This window comes from Tamandua tetradactyla, chromosome 18 (genome assembly GCF_023851605.1).
Source record: "Tamandua tetradactyla isolate mTamTet1 chromosome 18, mTamTet1.pri, whole genome shotgun sequence".
Classification (NCBI taxonomy): domain Eukaryota; kingdom Metazoa; phylum Chordata; class Mammalia; order Pilosa; family Myrmecophagidae; genus Tamandua; species Tamandua tetradactyla.
The window spans coordinates 74,507,639-74,524,323 of record NC_135344.1 but is presented as its reverse complement, the minus strand read 5'-3'; the positions used below and the strand labels follow the sequence as shown (position 1 = coordinate 74,524,323).

Sequence of the window (16,685 nt, the reverse complement as noted above, 5' to 3'; positions counted from 1 at the left end):
GAAAAATGTCACAATTAAAACAAATCTATAGAAATGTCCAGTCTAAGGCATCTAGGGAAAGATACCTTGGTTCAAGAAGACCAGCGAAGTTCAGGGTTTCTCTTTCAAGTGAGATGGCATATGGTGAACACAGGGAGTCTCTCTCATCTGGAAAGGCACATGGCAAACACAGCATCATCTGCTAGCTTTCTCTCCTGGTTTCCCATTCAAGAAGCTCCCAGGAGGCATTTTCCTTCTTCATCTCCAGAGGTCACTGGCTGGTGGACATTTTGCTTCTTATGGCTGTGTCATTGTCTACTCTCTCAGAATCTCTCACATTCTCCCAAATGTTTCCTCTTTTATAGGGTTCCAGTAAAACTAATCAAGACCCACCCAAATGAGTGGAGACACGTCTCCACCTAATCCATCCTAATAAACCACTCTTGATTGAGTCACATATCCAGGGAGATGATCTAATTACAGTTTCAAATATACAGCACTTAATAGGGATTAGTAGAAACAGCTTCCTTTACAAAATGGGATTAGGATTAAAACATGGCTTTTCTAGGGTGCATACATCCTTTCAAACTGGCACATTCCACCCTCTGGACCCTAAAAAAGATGTTTTCACCATATACAAAATACAATAATTCTATTAAAATATGAGAAATCCTTAAACCATTTCAATAGCAATACAAATGAAATACAAAGTTAGAAACATACAAACTCCTATCACAGTTAGTTACAGGCATGGTCTGTTCTAAGGAAAAAATTATACTCTGGCTCTGGACCTGTAAAACTCAAAAAAGTTGTTTACTGCCAATGTACGAAGGAGAAGCAGTCATAGGATACATATAACCATTTGCATAGGGAGGAAGGAACACAGGAACTGTATGGGAAGGGACCCATACAGTTGTGAAAACCCACAGCGCAAAATCCATTAGATTTCAAAGTCTGAGAATCGTTTATCTTCAGGGCTTTAGAAAGCAGCAGTCCCACCCTTTCCAAGGGTCTATGCAGTGGATTGCCTCTGTCTGAATGCAACCTTCACCTTTTTCTCGGTTCAACCCTCTCCAAGCATTGGGGCCACACCCAGGATTTCTGCCATCTCTGGGGCACATGCTCAACACCTCCCTGTGGTGACAGCCGGGCTCTTCCCAAACCCCTAGGAATGTGCTCCACCCCCTCCAAGGCCTGAGGTGGCATGACTTTTCCACTGCAACAGGTGGAAGGCCCATCCTCTGCCTTCAGGGAAAATTCACCCTCTCCCTGTGCTTGGGTGAGTCTGCTCTCTTGGCCCGAGGCTTCTTGACTTCAGACCCCAGCCTACTTGGTTCTGCCTCTGAAGTTATTTCCACCAATGTGTCCCTTCTATGTCCCTTTCAGTCCCGACTGGCAGTTCTCTTTATACAGATCCCACAACCCTCTCATTGGCTTTCTATGCAGTAGCCTCGGATTGTGCCCAGACATAAGAAGTTTCCACAAATCCCTCCTGGATAACTCCATGTCTAATCCTGGCTCTCTGAAATGGCTGACTGGTTCCACATTTGGCCAAATCCTCATGTGAGGCACTATTGTCTGGGGTCTCCCTTACTGGAAGCCCATAATTTTTCAGAACATCAGTTTCTGGTTTCTTTGTACCCAAGAGTTCATTTCTCAGTTTATCTCTTTCCTGTCACAATTCACTATAAACTGTGAGGAAAAACCAGGCTGCACTTTCCACATTTAATTTGGAGATCTCTTCTGCTAAATATCCAAGTTCATGGCTTTTAAAATCTGCCTTCCAGCCAAAGCCACTAGTCAAGTTTGCCAGATTATCTTCTATTTTAAAACAAGGATTACCTTCCATCCAGTTTGCAATAACATGTGCCTCATTTCTGTCTAAGTCCCCATCAGAGGTATCTTTAGAGTCCACATTTCTACCAACAGTCTCTTCAAAGCATTCTACCACTTCTCTATCAAGCTCCTCACAACTCTTCCAGAATCTTCCCCTTATCCATTTAAAAAGCTGTTCCAACATGTTTGGTATTGCAAACCACAGCACCCCATTCCTGGTACCAAAATCTGTTGTAGTTTGCTCACTGCCAGAATGCAATATAGCAGAAATGGAATGGCTTTTAAAATGGGAAGTTTAATAAGTTGCAAGTTTACAGTTCTAAGACCAAGAAAAATGTCCCAATTAAAACAAATCTGTAGAAATGTCCAGTCTAAAATATCCGGGGAAAGATACCTTTGTTCAAGAAGGCCAATGAAGTTCAGGGTTTCTCTCAAGTGAGACAGCACATGGCAAACACAGTGAGGGAGTCTCTCTCACCTGGAAAGGCACATGGTGAACAGAGCATCATCTGCTAGCTTTCTATCTTGGCTTCCCTTTGCACGAAGCTCTCCAGGAGGCATTTTCCTTCGTCATCTCCAAAGGTCGCTGGCTGGTGGACTCTATGCTTCTCATGGCTATGTCATTCTCTGCTCTCTCAGAATCTCTCGCATTCTCCAAAATGTATCCTCTTTTATAGGATTCCAGTAAATTAATCAAGACCCATGTTAATGGGTGGAAACACGTCTTCACCTAATCCATCTTAACAACCACTTTTGATTGAGTCACATCTCCAGGGAGATGATCTAATTACAGTTTCAAATATATAGTACTGAATAGGGATTAGTAGAAACAGCTTCCTTTACAAAATGGGATTAGGATTAAAACATGTCTTTTCTAGGGTACATACATCCTTTCAGACCTACACAAGCATGATCCCAGAGTTCCCAAAAGGTTACCCTTTAGCACAGGTAGAGAGAATACAACTATTCATTTGATTAACAATTATGAGTCCACTGATTCTCACCCCTTTTTCGTAAAATTCTAGTATGGATCATTCTGACCCTCAGTGTTGGATATGGTTCTTATGAGGAAGGAAATGCTGTGACTGCCTGTGGCAGGTATCTTGAGAAGACTCCAGGAAAACTGGAGAACATTATCTGTTCCCTAATCACCCATCACAGCAGTCTGGCCACTAATGGAAATGCTAGTTTAGCAAGAAAGCTGTCATTTAGAGGGATCTCAGGTTATTTAATAGTCTCAGGAAATAAGGGAATTATCACTTAATTTTAGTGATAAAATTAAGGCTATCACTTAGCCTAAAGAGTGAATAAAGTCAAAATTCTTCTTTCCATCCAGAGTCAGGTTATATTATTTTTAAATCATCACCATTACATGGAATTTTAGACCACCCTTACTCTAGATTTTGGTAAAACAATACGGTTTTCCACATTCATTATTCTTAAGATTTTATCCACTACTATTTTTTTTTTTTTTTTTTTGCGGCTTCTCATTCTAATCTGAACATTGCAAGGTATGCTTTAAGTAATAATGAAAAAAAAACTTTCTATGCTCTTGGATGATTTACTCTTTTGCAGATTTAAGAAACAAATGGCATCTGGTGATTGACCGTCTCACTGTACTCTTCTTAAAATTCTTGGAGTATTTCCACAAGCTGCAGGTGTTCATGTGGTGGATTTTGGAGCTGCACATCATCAAAATTGTTTCATCCTACATTATCTGGGTGTCTGTGAAAGAGGCAAGTAAATGTTTATTGTATCATCAGTCTGGACGAAGCCTCAGTGCGTATTCAATTCACTTTTCCAATGGTCAGTGTTGTTTTCTAATGTAATTCCTATGTCTCTAACGAGGTGCTAAGGCAGGCACATTTGCTTTGACAGATAGAAAACCAGAAGAAAAATGTCCTGAGAAAAAGAGAAACAGGGGAGAAAGAGTTTTATGGTTTTGTTTCCAGTGGTTTGGCTATATTAGAATGGTTACCAGGTTACCAGTTCTCATCTAGTCTTGATAGTCAAGTGTGGGAGAGCTGCTGCTATGAGGAAAATAATAACATTCCAGTTTATATTACCAAGCAGTAATCTTGGGTTCCAAAATATAATGAAATCTTTAGTATAGCTAAAGTTTATCACTGGATTTTATGAAACAAGAAACAAAACTTTGAACGTTGTAATTGCAATTATCATCTATAAAGAGGAGAGGCATCATTCAGCCAACAATTTTTAATGTTTACTACATAAAGATTAAGCTTTCTTTCAGTTAATTCAACAAATAATTCTCACATACTTTGAATTTCCCTGGACTGTTTTTGCTGTAAGTCTAGAAACTTGCAGTTAAGTCAGGAAACTACTGCCTATCATTTTAAAAATGTAAGTAATAATAATATGACTGTTTATAAGCTAAAAGTTTTTGCAAGATAACTAAAGGACAACCCTTAATTTTAGCTCTCCAGCTGAAACTAAAACTTTCCCCCATTTCACACAAACCGTCTTAAATGGATAGGTGATCACCATTAGGTGATCTGAAACAGCCCTTTTGTAGCCAAGAATCTAGCTTAATATATCTGTCAATTAAGAGCAAGAGTCTAAGCATTTTAACTCTGAAGTTGAAGGGACCAATTCAGACAGAATTGTAAGGTCAGAATATTGAAGAATGAAAAAGAAAAAGAGAAGGCATTTGACAAAAAATGAGCAAAGAGCACTGTTGGATTAACCAAATCTGGTTTACACATGATTTTTGATTGCACCAAGTTGAGTTGTGGTGGTACACTATGGTCATTTCAAGATGGAGGTGGATGCTATATAAGAGAGAAATTAATGGGGGTAAGATGCAGAATATCCACTACCCAAAATCCATCCTTTTAGAAAAATGAGGAAAGGATTAAATGATACCACTTTCCTACAAATCCTAAGCAAAAGACAGTGACTCGGGCGGGCCGCGGTGGCTCAGCGGGCAAAGTGCTTGCCTGCCATGCCGGAGGACCTCGGTTCGATTCCCGGCCCCAGCCCATGTAAAAAACAAACAAACAAAATACAATAAAACAAGAAAATGTTTAAAGATGTTTCCTTTCCTTCCTTCTATCCTTCCTTCCTTCTCTCTGTCTTTCCTTCCCTTCCTCCCTCTCTCTTTAAAAAAAAAAAGACAGTGACTCATTTTTCTTCGGGTCATCTTTATTGAGCTTGGAGAGCGTAGTCTTGTTAATAAGACTATCAAGGAAATAAAACCATGGTCTTTTCACCTTGTTACAGTGCTAGAACTAGGCCTTCAGAGAAAATATGGCCAATTCCTTCTTTATGCACTTGATGCAGTCTTTCAGAAGGCAGAGTTTTCATTCCTGTTTCCATCTTCTCTCACCTGTAAATCTCCTCACATCAGAGGCTCATGAAGCAGAAAACTTCTGCTTCTGTAGCCACTGGCAGGTGCCAAAGGCCATTGAGGTAAAGTTGTTTAATATGAAGTGTAGCATCTGCATTGGGTGTGAGGATGTCCCACCTGGATGAGGGGCCCTGAAGGCTGAGTTATTGAACCATCCTTGAATGCCCACACCACTGCCCTGCCCTGCTCAGAGTCCTCCCTCTCTGCACTGCCTTTGTCTTGAGGTTCCAATCAGCTGGCTCATTGCTGAGTCTTGCTGTATGGGGCACATCAAACAGGGAGCATGGCATGTCTTTTTAAAATGTGTTGTGGGAAAAGTTTATCCATTCACCTGAATGCAAAATCCAGGATGTTCATTGGCCTGCCTGATCACTCCTGGGTCATGAAGGTAATACAGTCGCTTTATATATATATATAATATATATTTATTTTTATTTATGGGCAAGCTCTGGGGATCGAACTCAGGTCTCTGGCATGGCAGGCAGGAATTCTGCCACCTAGCCACCATTGCACTGCCCCCTACAATCACTTTAAATAGCAAAAATATCTCACTTTAGTAATGAAAATTGCCCAGTCACAGAAAATAATTAGTACTCAGAAGCTTCTCCCCTTCTAGTCAAGGTAGAGAGTAAACAGACAGCCTGCCAGATGGTACACTAGCTGGTTACTTATTTCTTTCTCACCCCTGCCTCTCTTCCTATTAACTGACTCTTGTGCCCACCTCCTGGGCTGGACCATAGAACTGAGTGGGAACTGTAGGGCAGGGGAATATTCTGATTTGCCTGCTGCTATCACATGAGATGACTTCACACTTCAGGCTGCAGCCAATTAAATCTACCTGGTCCCTTGTGGAGGCTCCTCTGAGGGGCCTTCCAACTGCAATTCTGGGGATGTGCTTGATGAAATATCTTTCTCCAGCTGCTGCTCAACTCCAGCCCAGGGGTCCCAGCCAGCACTCCTCTGACTTTCTGCCAGAGTCCTTCACCCTTCCAGGCAGTCTGTCCTCTGGAGCAGAATCAGAACAGGTCTGAACACTCTGTCCCTCCTATGTCAGGTCTACGGGAAACACTCATGCACTCTCTGCTGCACTACTGCACGGTGATTCCAGTGCAACAACTCCCTGGGGCACACCTCCCAAGCAGCCTGCCTCCTCTCACCAGCTCAATTTCCTAGGTGGGGTTTGGACATCAGCTCACAATGCCCAAATTCCAACGTGTGCATATCAAGATCCCTGAGGGTCCCTGCTTGGAACCCTCTCTTGAGCTTTAGCTGAGTACATAGCACCCATACTCCCCACTGTCATCATCTTGGGGATGAGGGCAGACAGACTGAAGAGTTGCACTTCTCTACAAAGACATCTTTCCACCCATCTGCCTGTCACCTTCCCAATCTTGACTCATTCCTATCCTCTGGTGGACTTTAAAGTCGTTTGCATGGCTTCAGATCAGCTGTTTTAGATTTTCTGTATGGTTGGCAAGCACCGCATTTTGAAGTATACTTTCTTGGCACCTCACACTTAGAGTTAACCTCTTTTTATACAAGTCCAGTTGAAGAAGAGAGGCAACTTGTGACTCATTGAATGTGTTTCTTGTAGAGTTTGATCTGCAAATGCAGTGTTGCCTGGGTCTGCATTTCCTCTAATTACTTTAGCTATCCATATCAAAACTGCTGTAGTTCTCTGGTGGCCTGTTCCTATCACCCTGTGTCCTGCTTTCCTGCTGTGCTTCTGCATCCTATGCTTGAGATTCCCTACTCCCTTTTTCTGGCCTGAGTAACTTTTATTCATCCCTTATGGCTCAGCTTAGGCACCATCCCTTCCAGGAAATGCTTCCTGAACCTCCAGATTGGGCCAAGATTCCTTTTGGGGTTCTTACAAGGTCCTGTTCACAACACTAGCTTAACTGTTGCCATATTATATTGACATGATGTGATTATTCTTGGGTAAAGAAACCATACCCCATTTATCTTAGTATCCTCCACACCAAGGGCAATGTCTTCCATATACTAAAAATTCAGTAAACCCTTGTTGAACTGAGCCAAACTGAATAAATCAATTCACCATGTTTTCTGAATGTTATGCCATGTGATGTATTTTGTCCCCATTCTCTGATTTTATGTTTTCAGGTGTCTCTGTTCAACTATGTGTTTTTGATTTCCTGGGCTTTTGCCCTCCCATATGCCAAACTGCGCCGTCTGGCTTCAAGCGTCTGTACCGTCTGGACATGTGTGATTATCGTCTGCAAAATGTTGTACCAGCTCCAAACCATTAAGCCTGAGAACTTTTCTGTTAACTGTTCCTTGGTGAGCCTCAAAGATGGGGGGATCTTCTTGATGGCCCTTTAAGAATTTAGGCAGATATCTGGGGAAACTGCATCCCCAAGCACATTCAGTCTGGCTCTTGAGTCATCTCACCCAGGTTGGCTATATACTGGCCTTGGGTACTGGTCTTAAATTTTGCCCCCATGATGAGATCTGCCCTTTGAAATGGGCCTTTCCCTCTGTCTCCTACCAATGCCACTTTATGCAAAGATGGAGAAGAAAAATCTGAACTCCTAATCTGGATTGCTATTGTTTACTCCATTTCTTTCTTCTTTTCAGCCAAATGAAAATCAAACAAACATAGATGCTGACCAGTTGAACACATCCATACTCTACAACGCCCCTATCGATCCAACAGAGTGGGTTGGCCTGAGGAAATCTTCCCCTCTGCTGGTCTACCTGAGGGTAAAGGCTTTGGTTGTACTCAGTTACTATTTAGAATCCTTTCCCTTGAGTCTTGTAATATCACGTTTGATATGTAACCGCCTCTTCTTGTGTGGCATTTGAAATTACCTTTAAACAAATGATTAAATGTTAAAATCAGCATTGTCCTGTGCCAAGAAGAAATTATTCAAGTGATTGGAGATTGGTTGGGTAAAGCATGAGAAATTCTTTCACTGGAACATTAGGTAACCGTTAAAAAGTTGAAGTAAATTGAGAAGTCAGTCATTGAAAGATGTCTGCAAGATTTTGGTAACCTAAATGAGAAAAGGCACCTTTCAAAACACTGGGTATATAACAAAAAAAAAAAAAAAGAAAAGTACTGGGTATAATAAGATCTCTTCTAAGCATAAAGAAAAATGCTGAATGAAATACACCAAATGGTCAATAGTGATTATTTCTGAGACATAATGTAGCATTATAAGAAATTTTTGCTGCCTAAATTGGGTAGCTCTATAATTTTTTAAAGAGAGCATTTATTACATTTAGGAGCAATAAAAAAAAACAGCCTATCATTGAAAATGGAACTTGGATTGCAAGCAGTTATAAAAAACATAAAAGTCACATACTTCAGATTTTTCACATTTTACTAAATGGATTTTATGAACAGTCTGCACTTAAAAACAAAACTTTCATACTTAGCACCTGGAATTTTTATGTAGACTTAGCACCCATTTTCTGTGTTGCACTCTAGGTTTTACTCATTTGGCAGGTATCATTTATAGTAGTATCTATCCTAAAGAGTCTTACAGGGATTGAGTTAGAAAAGAGTGATGGTTATAACAGTGCTTGGCAAATGATGAGGGTTCAATGAATGTTAAATATTTTCATTACTATAATAATAAAAATTATCATTATTTTATCATCATCAACGTGATTCTCAACTTCCTGCCTCTTATATCCAAATTTTGGAGGTTCTCCAGAAGTCCCCTTTAACTAGCCTCCCACTCCTCCAGTTCAGTTTGTTTCCCAGTATTATTTTGTACTTCCCCATGCAAACAATGTAGGTAGCTGACCCTGCTTCCTTATATGTAGTGTGCACTTTTTCAGGTGTGGTGGGAAGTAGAGTTTCTGGATCCATTATCATGGAAATTAGCATAATTTGCTAAGGGTTCCATGAAAAACCCACTGTTGTTGCCACAAAGAAAAAAAATGAACACTGAGCCCAATTCTAAATTTATTTTGTAGAGGTGGAATTCTAGAAAACATTTTCCTTTTGGATAACAAGAATAACAATTATGGTTTAGCATTAAATGACCAAATCATCAGGCATTTGGCTTCACACCATTGTGTTTTGCTCTACAGAATAACCTCCTAATGCTTGCCATTCTGGCCTTTGAAGTTACCGTTTACCGACACCAGGAATACTATCGAGGCCGAAACAACCTGACAGCCCCCGTATCTAAAACCATCTTTCATGACATCACAAGGCTACATCTAGATGATGGACTTATTAATTGTGCCAAATATTTCATAAATTATTTCTTCTACAAGTTTGGTTTGGAGGTGAGTTTCAATGGTATTGTGCTTCATTATTCTTTGCTGTGAAAATTCAAACTACTCCCTTGGGCCAGTTGCCCACTATAGCTTCACTGTAGCTCTTCAGGCCATATTTACTCTCTTTGTGATTGTAGAAGGTATTTCTCCTGGTGGATCACTTTGGCCTGGTGGAAAAATTTCCAAGAGCAGGTGCCACTGCCCCCTTCCACTGCACCACTTGGTTACTCTGAATCTCTACACCCATATAAATTCATGGACATAATTGTAATTTTGACATGTTTCCTAAGAATAATATACTGGAAGAGCCAAGATGGCAGCTTTAGTTCATCTTGCAGAACAGCTAGTAGATAGCCAGGAACAGTACAGAACAACTGCTGGGGCCACATCAGTGACCAGACACACAGCATACCCCAGTCTGGACCAGTGGAACAGCTGCAAGCCCCCCCAGAACCGTAAGCTCCCCAAGTCGTGGCGGCTGGCACCCCTTCCCCACAGGCTGCTTCCCAGAGGGAATAGTAAGAGACTTTACTAGCAGCAGGGGCTGAGCACAAACAAGTTCTAATTGTGGAATTAATTAACAAATTCTGACTACTAAAAATAGGCCACCAGTTCAGCTGAACCTTGAGTAAAAGCTGAGGTTGCTGGTTTTTGCCCCAGTGCAGAGGGGTCAGGGCAGACAGATAAAGGAAAAGAAAAAAACAAAAACCCAGAGGTTTTTTAGATCAGACAGCACAAAATACTTGAAAGGATCTGGGCCCTGAAGGAAAGGGCCCACATAGGACCTGAAGATACACAGAGCAACATATCAACTTAAGCTCTTGATTGGCAAACCAGAGAATGGGATCTTGCTCTGAAAAGGATTTTTTTTTCTCTTCTTTTATGTGGCTGTATTTCTATGGCTTGACTGCTCTTTGGAGACAGCTGCAGGGCTTCTCAGGCTCCAACTGCCCCAGGCATGGGCAGAATTAAGCTTGTTTGAGCTTTTATCTGGAGGCTGTGCAATCGCCAGAGGAGGCATGGGGCCTAGCTCAGGTGGAATCCCTCCCTCAAGGAATTCAGACCCCAGAGTAAGGAAAACTGAAGCAATTAAAGCCAGCCTACAACCTCTCCTCTGTCTCAACTATACCCCCAGCAGGGAGAGTCTGCTGAAGTTAAAGGTGCCACATCACCTTATGCTGGGGGGACCTGCAGGCATACAGGCACCACATTACAGGCAGGATAGGGAAAACACAGAGTCCAGAGGCTTCATAAGAAAGTCTTTCAACCTGCTGGGTCTCACCCTCAGGGAAAACTGATGGAGGTGACTCTTTCCTCCTGAGAGGAGACCCGTCTGGTCTGGGAAAATCTGACTGGGGTCTATAATACCTAAGTAGACCCTCCCAAGGGGGAAAAAAAAGGCACCATACAGGCAGGGCAAGAAACAAGAAAACAAAAACTGAAAATTTCTGGTCTATTAAATAAAACCTAAGCTAGAGGTCTAGAATAAGCTGAACTGAAAGTCAAAGAATAGATAGAAAACAAAGTCATCCAGAAAGAAAATCTTAGGTAAAAAAAAGTGAAAACAATCTCCAGAATAAACTAATTAAGGAAATTAAATGCCTAGAGGCGAGCAAAAAGTAACAAATCATACTAGGAAAATTGAAGCTATGGCCCAGTCAAAGGAACAAACCAACCATCCAAATAGATACAGGAGTTGAAACAATTAATTCAGAATGTTCATATAGACATGGAAAACTCATCAAAAATCAAATCAGTGAATTGAGGGAGGATGTAAAGTAGGCAAGGAATGAACAAAAAGAACTTGAAAGTCTGAAAAAAACAAATTGCATAAGTTAAGGGAATGAAAGTCACAGTAGAAGAAATGAAAAAAACAATGGAATCCTACAATGTTAGATTTCAAGAGGCAGAAGGCAGGATTAGTGAACTGGAGGACAGAACATCTGAAATCTGACAAACAAAAGAAAATATGTGGAAAAGAATGGAAAAATATGAGCAGGGACTCAGGGAATTGAATGACAACATGAAGTATACAAATATATGTGTTGTGGGTGTCCCAGAAGGGGAAAAGGAGGAGAAAAACTCATGGAGAAAATTATCATTGAAAATGTCCCAACTCTTATGAAAGACTTAAAATTACAGATCCAAGAAGTGCAGCATACCCCAAACAGAATAGATCCAAATAGACGTACCTCCAGGCACTTACTAATCAGAATGTCAGATGTCAAAGAGAAAAAAGAAAATCTTGAAAGTAGAAAGAGAAAAACAATCCATCACATACAAGGGAAGCCCGATAAGACTATGTGTAGATTTCACAGCAGAAAAAGTGAGAAGACAGTGGTATGATATATTTAAGATATTAAAAGAGAAAAACTGTCAACTAAGAATTCTATATCCAGCAAAATTGTCCTTCAAAAATGAGTGGGAAACATTTTCAGACAAAAAAATCACTGGAAGCATTTGTGACCAAGAGACTGGCTCTGCAAGAAATACTAAATGGAGCACTAGAAACAGTTAGGAAAAGCCAGGAGGGAAAAGTGTGGAGGAGAGTGTAGAAATGAAGACTATCAGTAAGGGTAAAAAGAAGAAAAATTAGATATGATGTGTAAAATCCAAAAGGCAAAATAGTAGAAGAAAGTACCACACTTACAGTAATAACAGTAAATGTTAATGGATTAAACTCCCCAATCTAAAAACATAGACTGGCAGAATGGATTAAAATGCAGGACCCATCTATATGTTGTCTACAGGAGACACGTCTTAGACCCGAGGATAAACATAGGTTGAAAGTGAAAGGTTGGGAAAAGATATTTCATGCAAACAACAATCAGAAAAGAGCAGGAGTAGCTATACTAATATCCAACAAATTAGAATTCAAATTTAAAACAGCTAAAAGAGACAAAGAAGGACACTATGTATTAATAAGAGGAACAATTCAACAAGAAAACATATCAATCATAAATATTTATGCACCAAGCCAGAGTGCTCAAAAATACATGAGGCAAACACTGAAAAGAGAAATAGACACATCTTCTGTAATAGTTGGAGACTTCAATTCCCCATTCTTATCACTAGACAGACCATCTAGACAGAGGATCAAGAAAAAAATACAGAATTTGAATAATACAATAAATGAACTAGACTTAACAGACATTTATAGAACATTACACCCCACAACAGGAGGATACACCTTTTTCTCAAGTGCTCATGGATCATTCTCAAAAATATCCTGAGAAAGAAAAATGAAGTTGGAGGTCTTATGCTACCTGACTTTAAGGCGTATTACAAAGCCACAGTGGTCAAAACAGCATAGTACTGACATAAAGATAGATATACTGACCAATGGAATTGAATATGTTGTTCAGATATAGACCCTCTCAATATGCTGTGTCACAAAGCAAGTGTTAATAAATTTTAAAAGATTTAAATCATGCAAAACACTTTCTCAGATAATAAAGGAATGAAGCTGGAAATCAATAATAGGCAGAAGGCCAGAAAATCCACAGATATATGGAGGCTGAACAACACACTCTTAAACAACCTGTGGGTCAAGGAAGAAATTACAAGAGAAATCAGTAAATATCTCAAGGCAAATGAAAATGAGAACACAACATATCAAAATTTATGTGATGCAGGAAAGGCAGTACTAAGAGGGAAATTTATTGCCCTAAATGCCTATATGAAAAAAGAAGAAAGAGCAAAAATCAAGGAATTAACTGTCCACCTGGAAGAACTAGAGAAAGAACAGGAAACTAACCCCAAAGCAAGCAAAGGGGAAGAAATAATGAAGATTAGAGCAGAATAAATGAAATTGAGAACATGAAAACAGTAAAGAAAATAAACAAAACCAGAACCTGGTTCTATGAGAAAATCGATAAGATTGGTGAACCCTTAGCAAGGTTGACAAAAAGAAGAAGAGAGAGGATGCAAATAAATAAAATCAGAAATGAATGAGGAGATATAATCACTGACCGTGCTGAAGTAAAGGAAATAATGAGAGGATACTATGAACTACTTTATGCTAATAAACTAGACAATGTAAATGAAATGGACAACTTCCTAGAAAGGCATGAACAGCCAATATCAACTCGAGAAGAAGTAGACAACCTCAACAAACCAATCACAAATAAAGAAATTGAATCAATCATTAAGAAGCTCCCAAAAAAGGAAATTCCAAGACCAGTTGAGTTCACAACTGAATTTACCAAACATCCAAGAAAGAATTAGTACCAATCCTGCTCAAACTCTTCAAAAAAATTGAAGAGGAGGAAAGCCTACCTAACTCATCCTATGAAGCCAACATCACCCTCATACCAAAGCCAGACCAAAAAATTACAAGAAAACTACAGACCAGATTCTGTAATGAATATGGATGCAGAAATCCTCAACAAAATTCTTGCAATTTGAATCTAGCACCACACTAAAAGAGTTATGTACCATGACCAAGTAGGATTCATCCCAGGTATGCAAGGATGGTTCAGCATGAGAAAATCAAGTATGTAATAAACCATATCAATAAATAAAGCAGAAAAATGACATGATCATCTTGATTGATGCAGAAAAGGCATTTGACAAAACTCAGCATCCTTTCCTCTTGAAAACACTTCAAAGGATAGGAGTAGAAGGGAACTTCCTCAAAATGATAAAGGGAATATGTGAAAAACCCATAGCTAACATCATCCTCAATGGGGTAAAACTGAAAACTTTCCCCCTAAGATCAGGAAAAAGACAAGGATGTCCACTGTCACCACTGTTAGTCAACAGTCAAGACTAGGACCATTGTTATTCAACATTGTGTTGGACAAGTTCTAGCCAGAGCAATTAGACAAGGAAAAGAAATACAAGGCATCAGAATTGGAAAGGAAGAAGTAAAGCTCTCACTGTTTGCAGATATGGTACTATGTGTTGAAAACCCCAAAAAATCCACAGCAAAACTACTAGAGCTAATAAATGAGTACAGAAAAGTGACAGATTACAAGATCAACACTCAAAAATCTGTAATGTTTCTATACAGTAGTAATGAACAATCTGAGGGGGAAATCATGAAAAAATTTCCATTTGCAATTGCAACCAAAATAATAAAATATTTAGGAATGAGTTTAACTAAAGAGACACAAGACCTATACAGAGAAAACTATAAGAAATTGTTAAAAAAAAAAAAAAAGTCACAGAAGACCTAAATAAATGGAAGGGCATACTGTGTTCATGGACTGGAAGACTAAATATAGTTAGATGTCAATTCTACCTAAATTGATTTACAGATTCAATGCAATACCAATTTAAAAATTAAAGTTAAAATTCCAAAAACGTACTTTTCAGAAATAGAAAAACCAATAACTAAATTTATCTGCAAGGGCAGGGTGCCCTGAATAGCTAAAAATATCCTGAGAAAGAAAAATGAAGTTGGAGGTCTTATGCTACCTGACTTTAAGGCGTATTACAAAGCCACAGTGGTCAAAACAGCATAGTACTGACATAAAGATAGATATACTGACCAATGGAATTGAATATGTTGTTCAGATATAGACCCTCTCAATTATGGACAATTGAATATTTGATAAGGCAGTTAAGCCAACTCACCTAGGACAGAGCAGTCTCTTCAATAAATGGTACCTAGAGAACTGGATATCTACTTGCAAAAGAATGAAAGAGGATCCACATCTCACACTCTATACAAAAATTAACTCAAAATGGATCAAAGACCTAAACATTAGATCTAAGACCATAAAATTTTAGAAGAAAATGTAGGTAAGTATCTTATAGATCTTATACTAGGAGGTGGTTTCCTAGATCTTACACCCAAAGCATGAGCATTGAAGAAATAAATAAATGGCAACTCCTCAAGATTAAACACTTTTGTGCATCAAAGAACTTTGTCAAGAAAGTGAAAAGACAGCCTATACAATGGGAGACAATATTTAGAAATGATATATCAGATAAAGGTCTAGTATCCAGAATATATAAAGAGATTGTTCAACTCAATAACAAAAAGACAAACAACCCAATTACAAAATGGGCAAAAGATGTAAACAGACACTTCTCAGAAGAGGAAATACAAATGGACAAAAGACACATGAAAAAATGCTCAACTTTCATGACTATTAGGGAAATGCAAATAAAATCCACAATGAGATATCATCTCACACCCACCAGAATGGCCATTATCAATAGGAAATGTCAAGTGCTGGAGAAGATGTGGAGAAAGAGGCACATTTATCCATTGTTGGTGGGAATGTAAAATGGTACAGCTACTGTGGAAGGCAGTTTGGCATTTCCTCAGGAAGCTAAGTATAGAATTGCCATATGATATGGCAGTATCATTGCTAGGTATCTACCCAGAGGACATGAGGGCAAGGACACAAATGGACATTTGCACACCAATGTCTATAGCAGCATTGTTAACAATTGCCAAGAGATGGAACAGCCCAAATGTCCATCAACAGACAAGTGGCTGAACAAGCTGTGGTATATTCATACGATGGAATATTATGCAGCTATAAAACAGAATAAAGTTATGAAGAATGTAACAACATGATGGAACTTGAGGACATTATGCTGAGTGAGATTAGCCAGAAACAGAAGGACAAATACTGTATGGCCTCACTGATATGAACTAACATTAGTGAATGAACTTGGAGAATTTCAACTAAGAACAGAGGCCAATCAGGAGATAGAAATAAGATAGATATCAGGTAATTGGAGCTGAAGGGATATAGATTGTGCAGCAGGACTGATTGTAAAAATTCAGAAATGGATAGCACAATACTACCTACATGTAATATAGTAATGTTAGTACACTGAATAAAGCTAAATCTGAGAATGATAAAGGGAAGAGGGCTGGGGGGAACAAATGAAATTAGGAGGAAAGATAGATGATAAAGTGTGAGATGGTATAATCTATGAATGCCTAAAGGTACAATGATAGTGATTAAATGTACAAATTAAAAAATGTTTTTGCATGAGCAAGTACAAAGGAATGTCAGTATTGCAGGGAGTTGAAAATAGATGGTAATTCATATTTTAAAACTTTAACTTATGTGTAAGATTAAAGCAAAAAAATGCTTTATTTGGTACAAAATTTATTATTTGACTAGTGTATCCTAATATAACTTATGTGAACAGTCTAATTGAACACCATAAGTACATGGAACCTTGAGTAGGGCATGAGTTTGTAGGTTTGTCCAGAGTGATACCCCGATAAATCCCAAAGTGATTTGAACAGTGAATAAAAAAGTATTTGCAA

At 39.1% G+C, this 16,685-nt stretch overlaps 1 protein-coding gene across 15 annotated transcripts in view; it reads left to right on the top strand.

Moving 5' to 3' along the window:
* Positions 1–16,685, top strand: part of PIEZO2 (piezo type mechanosensitive ion channel component 2) — a 562,484-nt gene that overhangs the window by 448,229 nt on the left and 97,570 nt on the right. For all 15 annotated transcript variants that reach the window (XM_077135993.1, XM_077135995.1, XM_077136003.1 and 12 more), the window contains 4 exons: positions 3,391–3,551; positions 7,310–7,486; positions 7,784–7,909; positions 9,251–9,451. In XM_077135993.1, coding sequence (XP_076992108.1) covers positions 3,391–3,551; positions 7,310–7,486; positions 7,784–7,909; positions 9,251–9,451 — 665 coding nt within the window. The remainder of the gene's footprint in view (positions 1–3,390; positions 3,552–7,309; positions 7,487–7,783; positions 7,910–9,250; positions 9,452–16,685) is intronic.